Source organism: Actinia tenebrosa, unplaced genomic scaffold, assembly GCF_029948245.1.
Source record: "Actinia tenebrosa isolate PJP-AT-01 unplaced genomic scaffold, QUT_ActTen_1.0 PGA_scaffold4__44_contigs__length_22323623, whole genome shotgun sequence".
Lineage (NCBI taxonomy): Eukaryota > Metazoa > Cnidaria > Anthozoa > Actiniaria > Actiniidae > Actinia > Actinia tenebrosa.
In genome coordinates, this window is record NW_028292581.1 from 9,002,111 (window position 1) to 9,020,125 (window position 18,015).

The following is an 18,015-nucleotide window of genomic DNA, read 5'->3' on the forward strand; positions in this document are numbered from 1 at the left end:
TGGATGGATGGATGGATGGATGGATGGATGGATGGATGGATGGGTGGGTGGATGGATGGATGGATGGATGGATGGATGGGTGGGTGGATAGATGGATGGATGGATAGATGAAAAGAAATGAACAAATGGGAGAACTGAAGAAAGAGAACAGAAGAAGGAGATGAAAATAACAACAACAAATGAAAAAGTGCAGTGTTGCTTGTTAAAGCTAGAGGCTTTTAAAAATCACACACCGGAACCATGCAACATACTTACATAATATACGAATCATCCGATCGATTTTCTTCTAGTTATAACACTACTGTACTTAATCCTAATTTTATTACTCCTATTTCCCTTTAAATTGGCAACTGCATTCCATAAAGAAGCTATAAGCTTTGCTTTACTTTTAGGTTCTGCTGAACTCGTTTAGAAATAATGCCAACGAACATAATTATATTACTAAGGTAAATAAAAATTATTGAAGCAATTACCACATATGCTTTTCGTTAGTTTACACTCACCTTTGCTCCAAGACTTTGTTTTTTTGCCATAGAAGTATTTAACCGTAAATGAACGACTTTGGACGAGGTTCTGCGTTTGTTTGACTACCAAAAGGAATATATCTCCAGTTCGCTCACATTATAAAAACGTGATGCCGAACGATATACCAACCAATTAACACAGACAAATAAGCGTTCTGTTGTGTGTCCACTCTCGTTGTCTTACTTCGTATAAACTCTATCGAAGACGTGTTTGTTAAAAGTCGGGCTATTTTTCCAATACTTACTATCCTAGGCGGACGCCTGCTAGCTTTATTACCGAGTACGTTAAACGTACGATCAAACCTGTCGCGTGTTTGAGATGTTGAATTCAAAATGTCAGTCACTAAAGAATCCTTGATTGCATAAGAAAAGATGAATAAGTCTTGTTACGGGATACTGTTTGTACTGCTGTCACAAAGAAAAATAAATAAGCGTCACCCAAAAAGGAAGCTGCCTAGACGTAGTTTCTCGACTTTTTGTGATGAGCCAATACTTTTTGATCTTTGATGTGGAAATAGCAGGAAATGAAGTTAAAGCGAGAAAGTAATACGTGAGACTAGAAACTCTTTCTCCACAGTTCATGGCGGTTTTTTTTTGAAAAACGATTAAACCGGAACTGTAATCATTATTGCAGATATTATAGACGATCCGCGGTGATCAAGATAAGGTAGGATGTGTGCGCAGAACGTGGCAGGGTATTGAATGGCAGACTTACCTCGAAATTTGGGAACGAAAGGGGAAACGTATAGATTAGATGAAGTAATGAATAGATGTAGGATAATAATAAAGAAAGAATGACGAAGGAAAAGAATCGAAGAAAACAGAAAAGAAAAGAAAAAAACCGACGTGAAAAACAAAACACGAAGAAGGAAGTAAAGTAAAAGAAACAAACGAACGAAACAACAAACAGCAATGAGACATTAGCTAACAAAAATGAAAAAAATAGAATAACAAATCACTAAAAAAGTAACAAATACAGATAATGAACAAATTACTAGCTAACAAAAATAAAAATCATAGAATAGCAAATTACTAAATGAAATGATGTACAAGATTTTTTTATGCATTCTTACGTGTTATTGACGTCATGTAACCATAGCCAACACCGAAGTTGCCATGGTTACAACATCTGTTTGTGGTTTGAATGTTCACTTCATTACGAGTGGGGGGGAGAGAAAACCCGCTTATTACTGTTGTAAACATGCAGTTATAACGTCATTATGAGAGTTATGACGTCAACATGAAAACTGACGTCATTTAAAATATATGCTTTGATTAGCACATAATGACGCCATTAAGAAGATAAAGATGCCACCACAAAAATTAAGGAAAGGATATCTTGGCTTCTTTATCAAGTTAATGACGTCATCATGAAACTTAAAGTCATTATGATGATGACGTCATTATAACAACAACTGATAGTTTCTAAAAGATTAAATATTTTTTCTGGTTGATCTTGTGTTGCTGTACCATCAGATACCCGTAAGTTGTCCCTACTTCTACAGCACAACAGACGTTTCAGATGACGTCGAAACTGGTTGTTATGGAGACTGTACAATAAAGGGTTGAACGCTGAATTTAGTGAAACCATAGCAACAGAGGCAGGGTAGGCCAGGTTACCCTGAGTTAAATGAGGTGCAAAAGCTGCAAGATTGAAAATCGTTAGTTCAGGAATCCAACAAAGTGTATACATGATACTGACAGAAAGAACCATTTTAGTGGCTTTCCTGCGCCGAAGTCGGTCCCGTTCTTCATTGTGACTGGTCCGCAGGTTTTGCTTCTTAAACCACAAGGCATAGACAACCCTTGAGTATAAAATAAGCATGGTAAAACAAGGTACAAATCCAACAGTGATGAAGGACAATGCTGCATACACTTTAAACGAATATTCTGCAGGCCATTTCATGTTGCAAACCCCTAATTTTTCGTCATAATACTTAGTAGCAAATCCATTGACATTCCACGCTAAGGCGAAAAGCCAACACAGTGTTACGAGGAATTTGAGGTGTCTTTTGATGAAACTAAAGCCATAGCTCTGAGGGTTTGCAACAGCGTAGTATCGTTCTATAGCTATGGCGAGAAGAAATATCGAAGAAGCATATCCTCCCATCCATGCAAGTGTTTCACCGGTTATAAACAAACAGAGGTAGTGTCCAGCTTGTCCTGTAGGATGCTTAAAAGCTTGACCAAAGACAAACGTAGGACTGAAGAAGATTAAAAGTATCATGTCGGAGATAGCGAGGTTGACGAGGAGATAGTTCATAGGTGTTCGCATGGGTCGGTTAAGAAGAACGACAAGACAGACCAGTAAGTTACCTAACGTCCCGATTGTAATCACTAGGGAGAAAAATGTGGTAAGAACGATGTAGCCAATGTCCACCATTGTCTTGCAGTTGAATCGTGAAGATAAGATTCTGAGAAGAAATAAGAATAATGATAAACAATTGCAAACTAAACAACAACAACAATAAAGCAAAACAAAATATTTAACTTTATCTTTAGCAACTTCCTTGTACGACCAAAAACTAGTCACCTGTTGATTTTTACGAAGAGAGGAAAACCAGAGAACCTGGAGAAAACCCTTGTGGTTAACGCGAGGGACAAAGAAACTGGCGCACTTACAACTGCGGTTGCTTTGACTCTAGCCAACCTTATGTCAGCATTGAAATAATGCCCAAAAGTGTAATAAACATACCTGGAGTACAACACAACAGCTGAAGTCAGCCTGGCTGGAGCCTTCAAAGAGAGGGGTTTTGTCTAAGTTAAATGCTGAGAGAAAAGAATATTCTTTAGTAAACAGATAGCAAATTAAAGTTTTGCAGTCAGAAGAACTAGTTTATATCGTTTTAAATTTCTGCGTTGCTAGATTTGAAATCGTTCTCAATAAAACTGCAAAATGCATTGCCACTCATATGCGTGTTCATAGTTGATAAGACGAAAAATTTTTAATTAAAGAAAAATCTTTGCTTCAATTCAACGAACACCTGTTTTGATGACGTATCGTATCGTTAATGTATGTTAAAGATAAAAACAAATAAAGGTTTTTGAAAATATATATATAACCTATCGAAAAGGTGTGAAAGATAAGCGACCAGGTTTAAAAGACAGGCTTTTAATCGAGGAAAAGAAAACCGTCGTAAAACTAAGTAAACAAAGCTTTAAACACAAGTAAAACAAGGCGAAGAAGACGATAGTTATTTGTAATGTCCTTACTTTTGGTTGACTTTAATCCTTATGTTTTAACAAACGTAAACAATGTCTTTTTCTTAACGAAACTGTCACCAGTATATATAACTGAATTTGATATCAAGTTTTTTAACTTATACTTGGCTATTTATTTCAAAAACAGAATAAATCAGGAAAATTTACGAAAAAAACAGTACTTATAGATAATAACCAATTAGAAATCTAGTTTACCATGGGTAATTCTTAATCCTTGTGAATAAATGTATTTATCATATAATTATCCATAAAATACCTATATTTCTCCTTTTCGAAAAACTGATATTTTCACATGTGAAAGTAACATGTTATTTTCACATGTGAAAATATCGTTACCATATGTATTTAAGCTATTAGTTTATAAATAAAAACTTTTTATAATAACAAAAAGCTTGTCAAATTGATTTCATGGATAATTATATAATAAACAGAATATGGCTGCGCTCACTCGTGAGAGATCTTTTCAACACTCGAAGATAAATTTTCTTATCTCGGCGCGCCCATGTAATATCCTCTATATATAAAGAACAAAATATCGTAATAAATAAGGTTATGAATATTTTTAAAATTGTTGATATAATTTTTTCAAAAAAGCATTAAATAAGGTGCTATTCAAAATAAGAGTAGCGAACTAAAAAGAAACCTTTCTTGACAAGTCAAAACTATTGTAATTGCTTCCGTATAAACCCCTTTAAAAGCCCAAATTAAAGATTTAATTTTCTTATCACAAAGTTTTCGTAGTTTAAGCGTACTCACAATTTAGAAGTGATTATGCTTAGCAATACTAAGAATTCTAGAAGAGTCTCTCTACGAAACTCGTCGGTTTTGAACTACTAAATCTTAATTTAAATTACTTCAGTGCATTCTAGTTGTATCTTAACGTAAATTAAATAAACGACCAAAGAGAATTTCCCAAGGATAGAACGAACACATGTAAAAATGTTCTAAAATTTTATCTTTCATTTCCTATATTTCTGTCAGCTGTAAACGCGAGCAAAATAAACGTAATGAGTGTATTCACGTTTTTGTGAATTGAAGGTTAAATTTCACAAGTGTTCAGTTTTTTTAGTAGGAAGAAGTGGAATTTTTTAGACATCATTTATGTATTAAGTTATCTACATTCAACTAAGATAAAAGCTATACCTAGCTTTATGAATAACAAATAGTTTTGGAGTTAGACTTACCGATGACATCAAGTTCTGGCTTCTACACCGACGCGAAGAAGAGATGGCTTTTGCAGAGTGCTTAGTAGAAAACGAAAAAAGCTTTACAGCTGTCTTAGCTTTGCTAAGTGTTTAGATGTGACAAGGACAAGGGTTCAGACGGATACAGTAAGGACAGTGTCGTTCAGAATGAATTATTTGAAAGAAAGAAAGAAAGAAAGAAAGAAAGGAAGAAAGAAAGAAAGAAAGAAAGAAAGAAAGAAAGAAAGAAAGAAAGAAAGAAAGAGAGAATAGAAGAAAGAAAGAGAGAATAGAAGAAAGAAAGAAAGATAGAAAGATAGATAGATAGATAGATAGATAGATAGATAGATAGATAGATAGATAGATAGATAGATAGATAGATAGATAGATAGAAAGAATGGAAGAAAGAAAGAAAGAAAGAAAGAAAGAAAGAAAGAATGAATGAAAGAAAGAAAGAAAGAAAGATAGATAGAAAATTTTGCTTAAAGTTAATCAAAATAGTCATAATAAATGCAGCCATCTGTGCACAGAACAGCGCTGTTTTCTCATTACTAGTTATTAATAGCTTGCGTGCTCGTGAATGCTTTTTTATCATCCTTGATTGAAAAAATTATAATTAAATGTAAATGTTTTACTTTTTGATAAAACCATCAAATTAGATGTCAAGGACAAGAAAATGAAACATATAATTTTGGTTGAAGGAAGGAAGGAAGGAAGGAAGGTAGGAAGGAAGGAAGGAAGGAAGGAAGAAATCTAAAGGAAATTCTGACAAATAAATGGCAGGCGATGGAAACAAAGGAAAAAGAAAATGCAGCCATGAAATAAGAATTAACAACAATCGTATTTAAAGCTAATGATCGAGAACCAACTGGTTCTTCAAATCATAACATGACATGAACGCTAATAAATCTTAGTATTTTTCCTTTGAAATTTTCACCTTCCACTCAATTTTTATACACTTCAATTTTCTTCTGTACTCCGAACTTTTTCATGGCAAAAACTGTTGGTACCTACCGGCTTTAGAAAGTTTTCACGAACCATGGCACTTCGTTCGAAGCTTGAGTCAGTTGCATGAACTGTTTTTACTTCCATAAGGCATACACTATATAGACAGGTGGCATCGGATACAAGAGGACGCTACCAAGGCAATGAATACCCAGAAAAACGTATTTACACTCCAATAGATATTATATTCAGATAATTATTCAACTAAAGTTTTTAGCTGGTTTACGAGGAAAAATAAATTAAAACTGGAATTATTGATATTTGACGAGTGTAAAGCTGTAGTTACGACAGTATTCTGTTGTTTTCTTCCACCGCCATTTTTAGAAATACTCGAGTATTGAGTAACACAGACGTCAAATATTGTGGCGCACTTAACGATACATGATTTCACAGCTACTGCGCGCGACAGAGATCTTTTTCCTATCGGGGGTGCAAGGTATGGAATATTATAAAATAACTGTTATGAATCTCGTGTTTTGATTGGTTGGGAGCGCATGTTTTATGAGAGCACACAGCACGCGCGCGCACTTTTAGTAGCATATCATTCCTATCTAAAATAAAGGTTATTGTAATTTGTATTTTATAAAAGAAATTTAAAAAATTGCTTGCTGTGCTGTGTGGAGTTATAAAGCACTTGGGGATTGACAGAACACTCGAGAAGTGTCTCCTAACACTTCTATCGTGTTCTACCAACCCCCGCGTGCTTTATAACTGCACACAGCACGCGCGCGCGTTTTCTATTTCTTCCGTTTAGGTAATGCCAAGAGAGTGTAAATAAGAGAGAGAAGCTTCTTAATACAGTGCGCACCATGCAAATTCCCGGTCAACTAGCGCGCGCGCTCATCGTGCATGTGCAAATTGATGACGGACGGGAGTAGGGTAAGGCGAAATTTAAACTGTATCCGGTTACTAAAAATAGCCCAACCGGGAATTTACATGGCGCGCGCGATGTTAAAAAGTTTCTCTCTCTTATTCATGTTCTCTTGGTAATACTCTTAAATGTATAGGCCTAGGAATGCTCGAGAAATCACGTCGTTTTGTCAAAGGCGTGTGAAATTCATCCCTAGTACCACTCGTCACCATTTGCTTACCTATACTAATATGATTTATTTTATTTTATTTTACTTATAGCCAACTCTTAGGTTATCAATAGCTAGTGGGTTAAAGAAAACAGACTACAAAATGTATCGCTGAATAATAAGAGATCAAATAAGAGAGGCTAGGAATCTACTACAGGTTTTCCCCAATTACAATAGATCCTATCAACTAAACGGCATGAATAAATGATTTAAAATAAACTGAACTACATCGGTCCTTAGAACTTAATACTTAGATATCAATCAAGTGAGACCATACATTACAGATAATCAGATGACCGTAGTGTATGGCCTTACTGAATTGATATCTACACATTTCACGATTCAATGCTACTGAAGGATAACTTGATTCTTCTTTAACTAATATTATACATTTCAACCTTGGTGCACGACCTACAAACTTCACCAACCGTGTTCTTTTTAAAAAGCTCATTGTATAAAGTTGTAAGTAATACATTTTTTCTGTTCTATTTAAAAATGACGAAAATATATTATTCACAATTCCTTGTCAGTTGTTTATTTCTTGTTTATCTTGTACTAAGATGTTTTTCGAAATGTTATGCCTCGTCCCACATCGTAATATCCTATCCTATTAGTGGGACCGGGCGGAAATGAAGGCCATTGTAAACGCTGACGTCATTCACTTCTGTCTTTGGCATGCGCAGATGTTTTTTGTGTCATTTCCGAACGTATCGCGAGTGTGGACGCGAAGCTTTCGATACATTTACGGTGAGACGAAAACGAAGCGTTTCGAAAACGCATTAGTTTGGACGTACGTATTCTTAGTTGCAAGGCTTAGATATTCCGAAGTGAAGCTGATGAATTTTGGGCAAAAACCACGTGTTCAGTTCAAAGGTTACGAAAAATTGTAAATGCTCGCAATTTTCTAATGTCATTTGAAGCCATATTCTTGTTTGTGCTGCGTTGCTTAAGATGAACAAGATTGTACTTGAAGTTGAGCAACATTCCCTTGTCGTGCATCACTTTTATCGCCGGTCGAGATGAAACTGTTATCAAAATCGTTGCTACAGCAACCACATACCAATTTCTTGAGGTAATGACGAAACTGGTTGTTATGGAAACTGTAAATGATCGGATTAATGGCGGAGTTGACGCAGCATAAGGCTACAGTGGCGGGATAGGCCACTTCGAAATTCACTGATCCAGGTGAATAAGCAAGTAGCACAAAGACAGTGAGTTCGGGAAACCAGCAGAGAGCATACACAAGACTTACGATTAGAACCATTTTTGTCGCTCTTTTTTTCTTCTTTCTTTGTTGTTCTTCGTCGAGTCGAATAATGGTATTTTTAAACCATAGAAGATATACAACCCTAGAGTACAATATTCCCATTGTTACCATGGGGATAAGTCCCACTATTAAGAACGATAGCATACTGTAGACCTTAAACTGCACCTCAGTCCATAAGATCACACAACCATTTTTCTCATTATAACGTTTCCACACAAACCCAACCGAGTTCCACGCTAGGGAGAACAAGCCAGCAACCAGCGACTAAAAGTTTCAAGTTCTTAGTGATGAAGCTGGTACCATAGCTGTGTGGGTAAGCAACTGCAAAATATCTCTCGACAGAAACAGCGAGCAGAAACGTAGAAGAAACGTACCCTCCAATCCATGCGAGTGTCTCATCCCGTTATCAACGAGCAAAAAATATCGCCAATAATACCAACTGGGTGGGTATATGTTCCTTTGAAGATGAACGTTGGGCTGAAAAACACCAACAGCATCATGTCCGACACCGCGAGGTTGACGAGGAGATAGTTCATTGATGTACGCATTGGTTTGTTGAGAAGAACGACAAGACAGACCAAAACGTTGCCAGTTACTCCTACAACAGTTACGAAGGAGAAAGCCGCTCTAAGCGCGATATCCTCGCTCGAAATCATATCTTCTTTTCTTCGTTTCTTCCCTTCTTGTTTCTTTTGGCCACAACAGCACAAAAAAGCAGGTTCAGTTTCGACGCCCCCAACTGATAAAACCTTGCTTGTGAAACTGAAATCTTGACCAGACCCTTAGAAAATGAAATCTTTCTTTTACCTAAATTTGGACTACAGTTTCCTCCCATCCGATATGAAAGAATGCAAGTTTACTTTCCGATTGAAGTATTGACTTAAATAATTTCCAAACGATAATTTTTTGACGCATTTTTCATCACTTTGCTAATAAACTATTCGTATTTCTGTCAATTCAATTATTTCTGTCAATTCAATATTTCGATTTTCGTACAAACAAGTCGGGAGTTTAGCTTTAGTTCCTGCCTCATTGACGAGGTCATATCTATTGTCATCTGTCCGCTAAGCAGGCGTGTAATAAGGAAAGTACATGGACGGAAAATTGGTGGTGGTTTTTGGACACACTGTGCTAATATTGATACTCCTGCGCTATAAATATTGACAAGTGTGCGCGCTTTTTTGTCACCTTACTTCTCATTTTTGAGCAGACAATGCGCGAATAGAAAAAGTCTAGAATTGGCTGTAAAAGAGATCGAAATCAGGTATTGTTTTGTCAGCAAATTGTTTGATAGAAATTTTGCCATCAACACTCTTAGCAAGCTCCGGAGAAGCCATCAATATCAAGGAGAAGGTTAATCAGTATAAAGTACTTTTGATTTTTTTAGCGAGAATAAACAGAATTGTAAACTCAATTTTAGAAACGAAATGCAATGTTCAGAGCAGGGAATCTAGAAAGTATATTTTTAGAAAGTGAAATTAAAGATGCAAAAAAAAAAAAAGGTTCGTGTTTCAAATTAGAGCATCAAAAATTCGGAATTTAATTAACGCTTCCTTCAAATAATGCTGTATTTAAAACATTATCCCACAGACAATAAAATTTCATTTTATTTCATTTATAGTTGAAAAATATTCCAGTTTTATCCTTTTGAAATTAAAAACTCGTATTGTTTGTTTTATTTTTTAAATAACCTTGGAGCTTTGTACACGATAAGTTCAAAATATGTCAAAATGTTTACAATAAGAACCAGGTGATTCAAAGTTGTTTTGCACTTTCTACTTTTCTGGCGTTCAAACCGTTTACTTTAAACCTGTTTCAATACCTCTCAGAACTATTTTCAAGGGATTATGAAGCCTTAAAATGTACATAAACTTTAAAATATTTGGTTAGGATTCAATATTTTTTGAGCTCAAAGTCTAACATTTTTAAAAATTAACCTAAAAACCAGCACCTGGGTTCAAACCATTTACTCCTAAAAGGTATTGGGCTTCCTCCAAATCCAACAACGCTTTGTTCCAATTTTAAAAACTTATTAATTACAACCTTTTTCAACCTGTAATTTATTTCTCCGTCGCACGAATTAAAACTTCAAGTCATAAGTTATACAAATTTTGAAATAAACTTTTTTACGTTCAACTTACTGTTTATTTATTTCGCAATTGGAGTCTCGTAGTTGCGTCATATTCGAGCAATGTTTATTCTGTGTAAAGTCAACCTTTTAATATATTTTTTTTCCTCTACTGTAGCATTCTTAACTCATTGCCCGTTTAAGAAAAGACGTCTTACCGCCAGGAATGAAGTTACGGGAAGTTGAAAAAATTGGGAAAAGGAGTATTAGCAAGAATTAACTCGAAGTGGAAGCGAAAAGTGAAATTACACAAGACTGACGGACAAGTTTGATTTGTGGCTAAAAACATCAAATCCTAATAGCTGAACCTGGTCAATGAATGAGCATGTTTTACGCTCATAATGGAACAATTTCTATAAATTTCTGTGCACGAAGCAAAACCTTTGCTTCTCGCACATGCAGATATTTATACTTTAATAATGAAAGACCAACTTCCTATATGTTTTCAAGCTATTTATTTTATTTTAATTCATTTATATATTTCATTACTACACTCACGAAGTTATGTTATAATGAGCGATCCTTCCATATCTAATAATATACATGAAAAATATACTTGATTCTGATTGGCTGAGCAGTGCAGTACTGTTAACCAATTACACAGCAGAAAAAAATGATTTGCACTACAGTGCAAATTGTTAAAAACTGTTGGTACATTTTTCTCTCAACTACAATGATATATCATATAGTGTTACTACTACTTTTGAAATATAGTTTTGAAGGTCGTTAGCTGAGTTTAAGGCATATTTTGTTACCAAGTCGATCGATTAAAGTGTTTCTTCGGTCGCCCGGTCGCAGCGATGGTCGTACGTAGTATTCGAACCTATCCGATCGATGCTCGGAGTCTCGAACTGACACACATGGGAATTTACAGTTACTTCGACGAAATTTGAGAAGGTTTGGAGAGACTCCTACATCGTAAACTGTTTTAACGTTTTTATCAGAGGTATAAAATTATAGATTCTGAGATTATAAGTCAGTCATTATTTACATCTTTCAAAGCTGCGATGAAGTTTTTTAGTGTTCAGAATAAATGATCATCGACTTATTCAGTTCTCGATACAAATGGAATTTCTCTTACAATCTGCAAACCAGTCGAACTCATTGCAGTCATCGAACTCTCAGTCCCATTTTTACAACAACAACAGACTAACTTTTTAAGATGACGACGAAAAATATTACTATGAAAGCTATAGATGATGGGGTTAATAGCAGCATTGAAGGAACATATTGCTACTGCAGCTGGGTATGCAATATCGCCACGGAAAGACTGCGGGGCGTAGGCCGAGAGAACGAAAATCGTCAGCTCGGGAAACCATGAAAGTGCATAAATAAGAGTGACAGTCAGGACCATTTTAGTGGCTTTCTTGCGCTTCCGTTGTTGTCTTTCTTCGTCGAGATTCATCACTAGATCTTTAAACCAAAGAATGTAGGTAATCCGAGAATACAGCACAGCCATTGTAGTCATAGGAACTACCCCGAGTACAGTGAAGCAAAGAACACTGTATATCTTAAAGGATAACAGCGTCCATGTCATGGTGCAGAACCCGGTTCGGGGATCGTAACGTTTCCACTCAAATCCAATCGCATTCCAAGCCAAAGTGAACAACCAACACGAAACAACAAGACGTTTTAGATTGCTGGATATAAAACTCGTGCCATATTTGTGAGGATTGGCTACAGCGATATATCGTTCTATAGAAATGGCGAGAAGGAAAACTGAAGACGCGTATCCTCCTATCCAAGCGAGCGTCTCTCCTGTTATGAGCGCGCATAAAATATCTCCTGTCGTCCCGCTAGGATGGTTAAACAATCCACGAAAGATAAAAGCAGGGCTGAAGAATATCAACAGCATCATGTCGGACACCGCGAGGTTGACGAGGAGATAATTCATGGGTGTTCGCATTGGTCGGTTAAGAAGAACGACAAGACAGACCAAGATGTTGCCAGTAACTCCCGTCAACGTTGAGAGAGAAAACGCTGTCTTGATGGCAATCTCTTCTCCTGAAATCATATTCACTTTCTACTCTCTTCTTGCGAACTTCCTAAAAAAGATTTACGTAGAACAGCTTTGTTAATCGAAGTAAGATTTATTCGGTGGTTACCGAAATGAATTAGCTAGAACCAACCCGCCAACTCTAGCTTATAGTCTTTGCTTTCCAGGATTAACACTTAGGTAAACCTTTTTCTCTTCAAATAAGGATTAAAAACACTTTTACACTGGATGAAGTGATGTTAGGTGCCATATTTACTTAATTTAATTTATTCCTTAAGTCAAAATGACAAAAAAATGTCTTTATTTGGCTTGAAATGTTATTACGTATAAATTTTATTAAATCAACAAAGAAAGCCGTTTGTTGGCCAAGTTATGAAATCAAGACGAGGAGAGACAACAAATAGAAAAGAAATGGTGCATGGTCGATTAAATGCGTCTGAGATATAAGTGAATTTAGCGATATTCTATTATTGGATTAACATGATTGATTTTTTATTGTCAATTTGCTCGTTAATTTTTTTAAGTGAGGCTTATCTTAGTAAACATTAACTGGTGGTAGAGAAATTATACAAATGGTTATCAATATTAAAGCTTACCTTATTGGTTGTTGTGGGAGGGTTAAATCCTGACTTATGGTTGACGAGTCTGTTAACTTATCTTCTTTGGACACCGATCTGTCTTAGCCTGTCTGGTGTTGTCGCTTCAATGTTCGTGTAAAGTTTAAGCTGGGTTTAAGATTATGGAACTTTTCATTCTATTTATATACACTGGCGAAGACATAAATAGACCAAAAAATAGGAGGAAAAAATAGAATGCAAAGCGCATTCCAATTGGCTAAAAAAGATCGAGATTGCAATCTGAATGGTTAAAGAGTTAGAACAATCTGATTGGCTAGAGAGTATTTGCAGTTGCAATTTGATCGGGTAAAATATAGGCACGTACTATTTGATATAAAATTTGATATATAACCACGAGCAATCTGATTGACCAACTAGTGCGCCATCGCAATCTGATTGTCTTAAAATATAAGCACATGCAATGTGATTGGTCAATAGCTTAACCAGTTTCAATTTTAGTCAAACTTAAAACATTTGGATTGAGATCTGATTCGAGATCTTTATGGACAAGTTTGCCGCAACGTTTGAAATATGTTTTTATTTCACTTCGCCAAAGAGAAAACAAAATCTTTACTTTCCAAAAATACTTTTTAGTCAGTACTGGTGTATTTTGGGATACAGATTTTCTCGTATTTTTCAGCTTTTTAGTTGAACTTTGAACGAAAAATCAAAAGCAGTTTTCTCACTTTCGAGAGAGAAAAAGGATCATCATCTTGCATCACCATCACCACCACCATCATGTATCATCATTATGCATCACCATCATCATCATCATCATTATCATCTTCACGCATCACCATCATCTTCATCATCATTATCATCTTCATCACGCATCACCATCATCTTCATCATCATTATCATCTTCATCACGCATCACCACCATCATCATCATCATTACCATCTTCATCACGCATCACCATCATCTTCATCATCATCTTGCATCACCATCATCATCATCATGCATCACCATCACCATCATCATCTTGCATCACCATCATCATCATCTTGCATCACCATCATCATCACCATCACCATCATGTATCACCGGCCATCATGTATCATCAACTTGCATCACCATCGCCATCATGTATCATCATAAAATAAAATAAAAAAAGAAATCATCTTCCTATGCCTATTTTTTCGCTCCCTTGTTTGTTTTCGCTCTTTACTATAGATATTATTGACAATATAAATGCATGTTATTAATACTGTTTAATTGCGTCGTTTAAGAGCAAACGATTTGCAAGAAACAATTGTAACGTTGAAAAATACCAATGTTTTGAAATCTCAAGGACTTTGAATGGTATCTGTGAATAGCTGACTTATAAACGAGGCTAAGCCTGTGTAAATGAATCTGCGGTCTTCAAAAACAGCGGTATACATCGAATGCGAAACTCATTTATTATATACATATCTAAGATCAAGCACAATTCATTCCACTATTATCACCAATATATATAAAGTATTATTGACAAGGCTAGAACTGTAGTTTACACGGTGATGTATAGGCAGGGGTTTCTTGTGTGTCTTGGCCATTGACAGGGTTCTCGTGATTGGCTAATACTTCATCGTCTACTCTGTTGTCCGTTATACACGGCTTTCCACAGCACACCATCTCACAGAGGTATTTTCTGAACCCAGTGCTTTGTAGACTGTAGATAACAGGATTGATGCTGGAGTTGAAAGTGGCAAGGACGATGCTGATCTGATGGTTTGTGGAGTGGACGCCTTCGTCTGGTAACATGTAGGCGAGAAAATATATCACAAGTGTTGGTGTCCAGCAGATGGCGTAAATGATACTGACTGCAATCACCATCTTCGTCACTCTCTTCCGCGTTCTTATAATGGCTTGGTGTGTCGTGGTGTCTGATTTGAACCAAAGAGCACGAATGATTTTAGTGTACATGTAAACCATGACAGACATTGGGATGGCACCGATAACCAAGTTACAACCAAAACTGTAGATCTTGGGAAGGACTTGGTTGGGCCACACCTCGCCGCACGTCTTGATATCATAACGATAGGTAACGGTAATGAAAAGAGGGGTGACCCATAAGAGAGCTGCCATCCAGGACCCCACGATGATGTACTTCAGTTTTCGGTTAGTTATGCGTCCTTTTTCAGAGTGAGGGTACAGAATAGCGTAGTACCGTTCAACGGATATTGCGACAAGGTTGAAAACTGATGTCACAGCGCTAAGCCACGCTACTGCCCCCCCTGTTATCAGCTTACACAGTACTACACCGGCAGTACCGTCCGGGTGAGTGTACAGAGGGCCGACGATGAACTGTATGGATATAAAGACAGCGACCATCATGTCTGCAACTGCAAGATTGACTAGCAGATAATTCATGGGGGTTTGCATTGAGCGATGACGTAATACTACTGTGATGACGAGGGAGTTGCCGATGACGTCAGTTAGGAACATGACAGTGAAGGCGCATGTGAGGCCGATGTATGTTGCATCCTCCATAATGGCGAAGTTTTAGTTCTGGAAAAAAGAGAACACTAGTTTTTAATGTAAAACAAGAGTTACTTAATGTTTAATATAATTTTTGCTGGCAATAGGGAAGGGATGCGATTACTATAGGGGAGGGGAGGGAGGCGAAGAAAAATAGTCTTGACGAAAGGAAGGACAAAAAGGGTCTGTTGAACAGGTGATAGTATTCCAGGAAGCGAAGTGAATGTGTAAAGCAAATAGTGAATGATAAAATTAATACTATGTAAATAAAAATATATGAAGATTGAGGGGAAAGAGAAGATTTTTCTAATTAAGCAAACGACTAATGATCTACGAGTAAGAAAAACGATTAGAAAAACGAATTCCACTGAATATTATTGATGACATAATCCCATTCTATTTTCTAAACATTGCTTACTAATACTGTAGCAGTAATACTTCTTAGATTTGCCGTACACTTAAAGTTACTTTACCTTATTCATGTTTAATATTTTACCTTAAAATTGTATATATTTCATAGTTTCTACTTTACGCTATCGCATTCAACGAAATCTAAAGTAAATTTGGCTGAATTAAGTTTAACCAGTGAAAACTTGAAAGACTAAAATTAAGATATCCAAAGTATAGAAAGCGAAAATAATAGAATTGCATGAAGTTTGAAAATTTGTTCTTATTCCAAGCGATTTTTATTTTAAAAGTATTCGAAATTTTAAACCGGAGTTTAAGCTGATATTCATTATCGAAGAGAGAAACGAAGTTAGAATAGTAGCGATACTTAGTTAATCTAAGTTTACACTCAGTCCGAAGGATTTTACGGAAAAGAAATGAAATTGAAAAATGCTGCACAAGATATTTGGAAAATCAAATCAGTATCATACTTTATCTAAACATCAAAATAAATAAAAACTTTTTTCTAGGAGGAATTAGGGGTGAATTTGTTTTATTTTCTATGCTGTGCCATTTGAGATACTAACAACAAAAAGATGTTAAAAAACGTTTGGAAAAACAATATTTTTTCAAAGCTCATAAAAATATTTTTCCTAACTTATATAGGTTTTAAACTTAAATTAGCTTGAAAACCAACAATTCAGTCACTGAGTATCATTGTTAACAATTTGAAAATCAACTTACGATTGATGGCTGGTGTATTTTGGTCCTGTTTTTTCCCGCCCTTTGGTGCGACAACGCGTTTGAGATTGTATGAAAGAATTAATGGGGAAAAAAGAAGACCTTTTGGTTCTTCGAAGAGGAAGAGGCTTTCTCGTTGAGAACAGGACATATGTTCTTATGACAATGTACAAACGGGCCGAGTTGGTTAATAACTCAATGAATATTGAGGATAAGACGGCTTACTATTGGTGGAATCGATGGACCTCTCAATCATTGGCAGGATAATATTGACCAATAAATGTCCAAGCAAAGAGCACCTGTTTCTAATATTGCTCCTAACTTTTATGAAATGTTCACGGATCATACACAAAGCTTTTGCAGGTTTTTATTTTTAATGTAAACCAATGGCAAACCCTAAACATCCTCTCAAGGGGCTGATCTAAGTCAAGGCAAGGTTAACTCATAGGTCAAACCCTAAACAACCTCTCAAGGGGGTGATCTAAGTCAAGGAAAGGTTAACTCATATTTCAAACCCTAAACAACCTCTCAAGGGGCTGATCTAAGTCAAGGCAAGGTTAACTTATAGGTCAAACCCTAAACAACCTCTCAAGGGGCTGATCTAAGTCAAGGCAAGGTTAACTCATAGGTCAAACCCTAAACAACCTCTCAAGGGGCTGATCTAAGTCAAGGCAAGGTTAACTTATAGGTCAAACCCTAAAATTTAAACCTTCAAAACAAAAAGTTAAAATCTAACGATTGGTGATTTTATAACAATTTAGCAGATGAATGATCACGGTCGAGTATGACTGACGAGTCTTACACGAGACATGCATTTTACAAAAGCAATAACTAAAAAGATAGAAATTTATTGATGCGTCTAAAAACAAACGAGTGCAATATTTACAATACTCATAAAAAAGGGAAATTACAATTTTAACAAGTTAATGAATTAAGTTGAGATAATTAGAAATCTAAAATTCAGACGATTATGTGAGGTTAGGTGTAGATGAAGGGATGGGAGGAAAAATGACAAAGAAAAATTGTACTGAAATAAAAATATGTAAAGTCATAATTACCAACCTGACAAATTCAGCCCTTTTTCCTTTATCTTTAGTGCTTTGCTTTCTTTTAAATGAGACACATTAGTTTCGTCTTTATCCGGTGAGAGAATTGGAGAATTTGAAAAAGAAAGATTACGATCTTTGAATACGCATGTCAAACATACTGTTACAGCGACTGATACGGTTACGGTACTAAACTGACGTCATCCATCTTAGGAGCCAATCAAAGGACACGAGATCACTGCTTGGCCATAAAAAAATGCCTCGGCACGTCCCCGTCACGGTCACGGCACGATACGTTTGTACCATGAGTTTCACAGTACGGTCAAAAAAACTGTTTCATTATTTTAAATTTATAAAT

General features: G+C 36.0%; 3 protein-coding genes and 1 pseudogene across 4 annotated transcripts; all 4 read right to left on the minus strand.

Moving 5' to 3' along the window:
- Positions 1-1,566: 1,566 nt before the first annotated feature.
- LOC116305960 (QRFP-like peptide receptor) lies at positions 1,567-2,907 on the minus strand. Its single transcript, XM_031715970.2, has one exon. The coding sequence runs from the start codon at positions 2,905-2,907 to the stop codon at positions 1,876-1,878; it is 1,032 nt and encodes a 343-aa protein (XP_031571830.2). The 3' UTR covers positions 1,567-1,875.
- A 4,466-nt stretch (positions 2,908-7,373) lies between these two features.
- Positions 7,374-9,338, minus strand: LOC116305958 (allatostatin-A receptor-like; annotated as a pseudogene).
- A 1,552-nt stretch (positions 9,339-10,890) lies between these two features.
- Positions 10,891-13,208, minus strand: LOC116305959 (thyrotropin-releasing hormone receptor-like). The gene is made up of 2 exons (XM_031715969.2): positions 13,002-13,208; positions 10,891-12,454 (listed from the first exon to the last, which is right to left on the minus strand). Exon 2 carries the CDS (start codon positions 12,421-12,423, stop codon positions 11,455-11,457), a length of 969 nt encoding a protein of 322 aa, XP_031571829.2. The 5' UTR covers positions 12,424-12,454; positions 13,002-13,208; the 3' UTR covers positions 10,891-11,454.
- Positions 13,209-14,215: 1,007 nt separating this feature from the next.
- LOC148906988 (tachykinin-like peptides receptor 86C) lies at positions 14,216-18,011 on the minus strand. 2 transcript variants are annotated; one of them, XM_089036435.1, is made up of 2 exons: positions 17,674-18,011; positions 14,216-15,513 (listed from the first exon to the last, which is right to left on the minus strand). In XM_089036435.1, exon 2 carries the CDS (start codon positions 15,493-15,495, stop codon positions 14,500-14,502), a length of 996 nt encoding a protein of 331 aa, XP_088892561.1. In that variant the 5' UTR covers positions 15,496-15,513; positions 17,674-18,011; the 3' UTR covers positions 14,216-14,499. The 2 variants fall into 2 exon arrangements, with proteins under 2 accessions (XP_088892561.1, XP_088892562.1); XM_089036436.1 differs by lacking the exon at positions 17,674-18,011 and adding an exon at positions 16,615-17,082.
- Positions 18,012-18,015: the final 4 nt, after the last annotated feature.

What these genes read in the sequence shown, in the direction of transcription:
- LOC116305959 (XM_031715969.2), bottom strand. Translation starts at nt 12,423, where the DNA reads ATGATTTCAGGAGAAGAGATTGCCATCAAGACAGCGTTTTCTCTCTCA.
- LOC148906988 (XM_089036435.1), bottom strand. Translation starts at nt 15,495, where the DNA reads ATGGAGGATGCAACATACATCGGCCTCACATGCGCCTTCACTGTCATG.
- LOC116305960 (XM_031715970.2), bottom strand. Translation starts at nt 2,907, where the DNA reads ATGGTGGACATTGGCTACATCGTTCTTACCACATTTTTCTCCCTAGTG.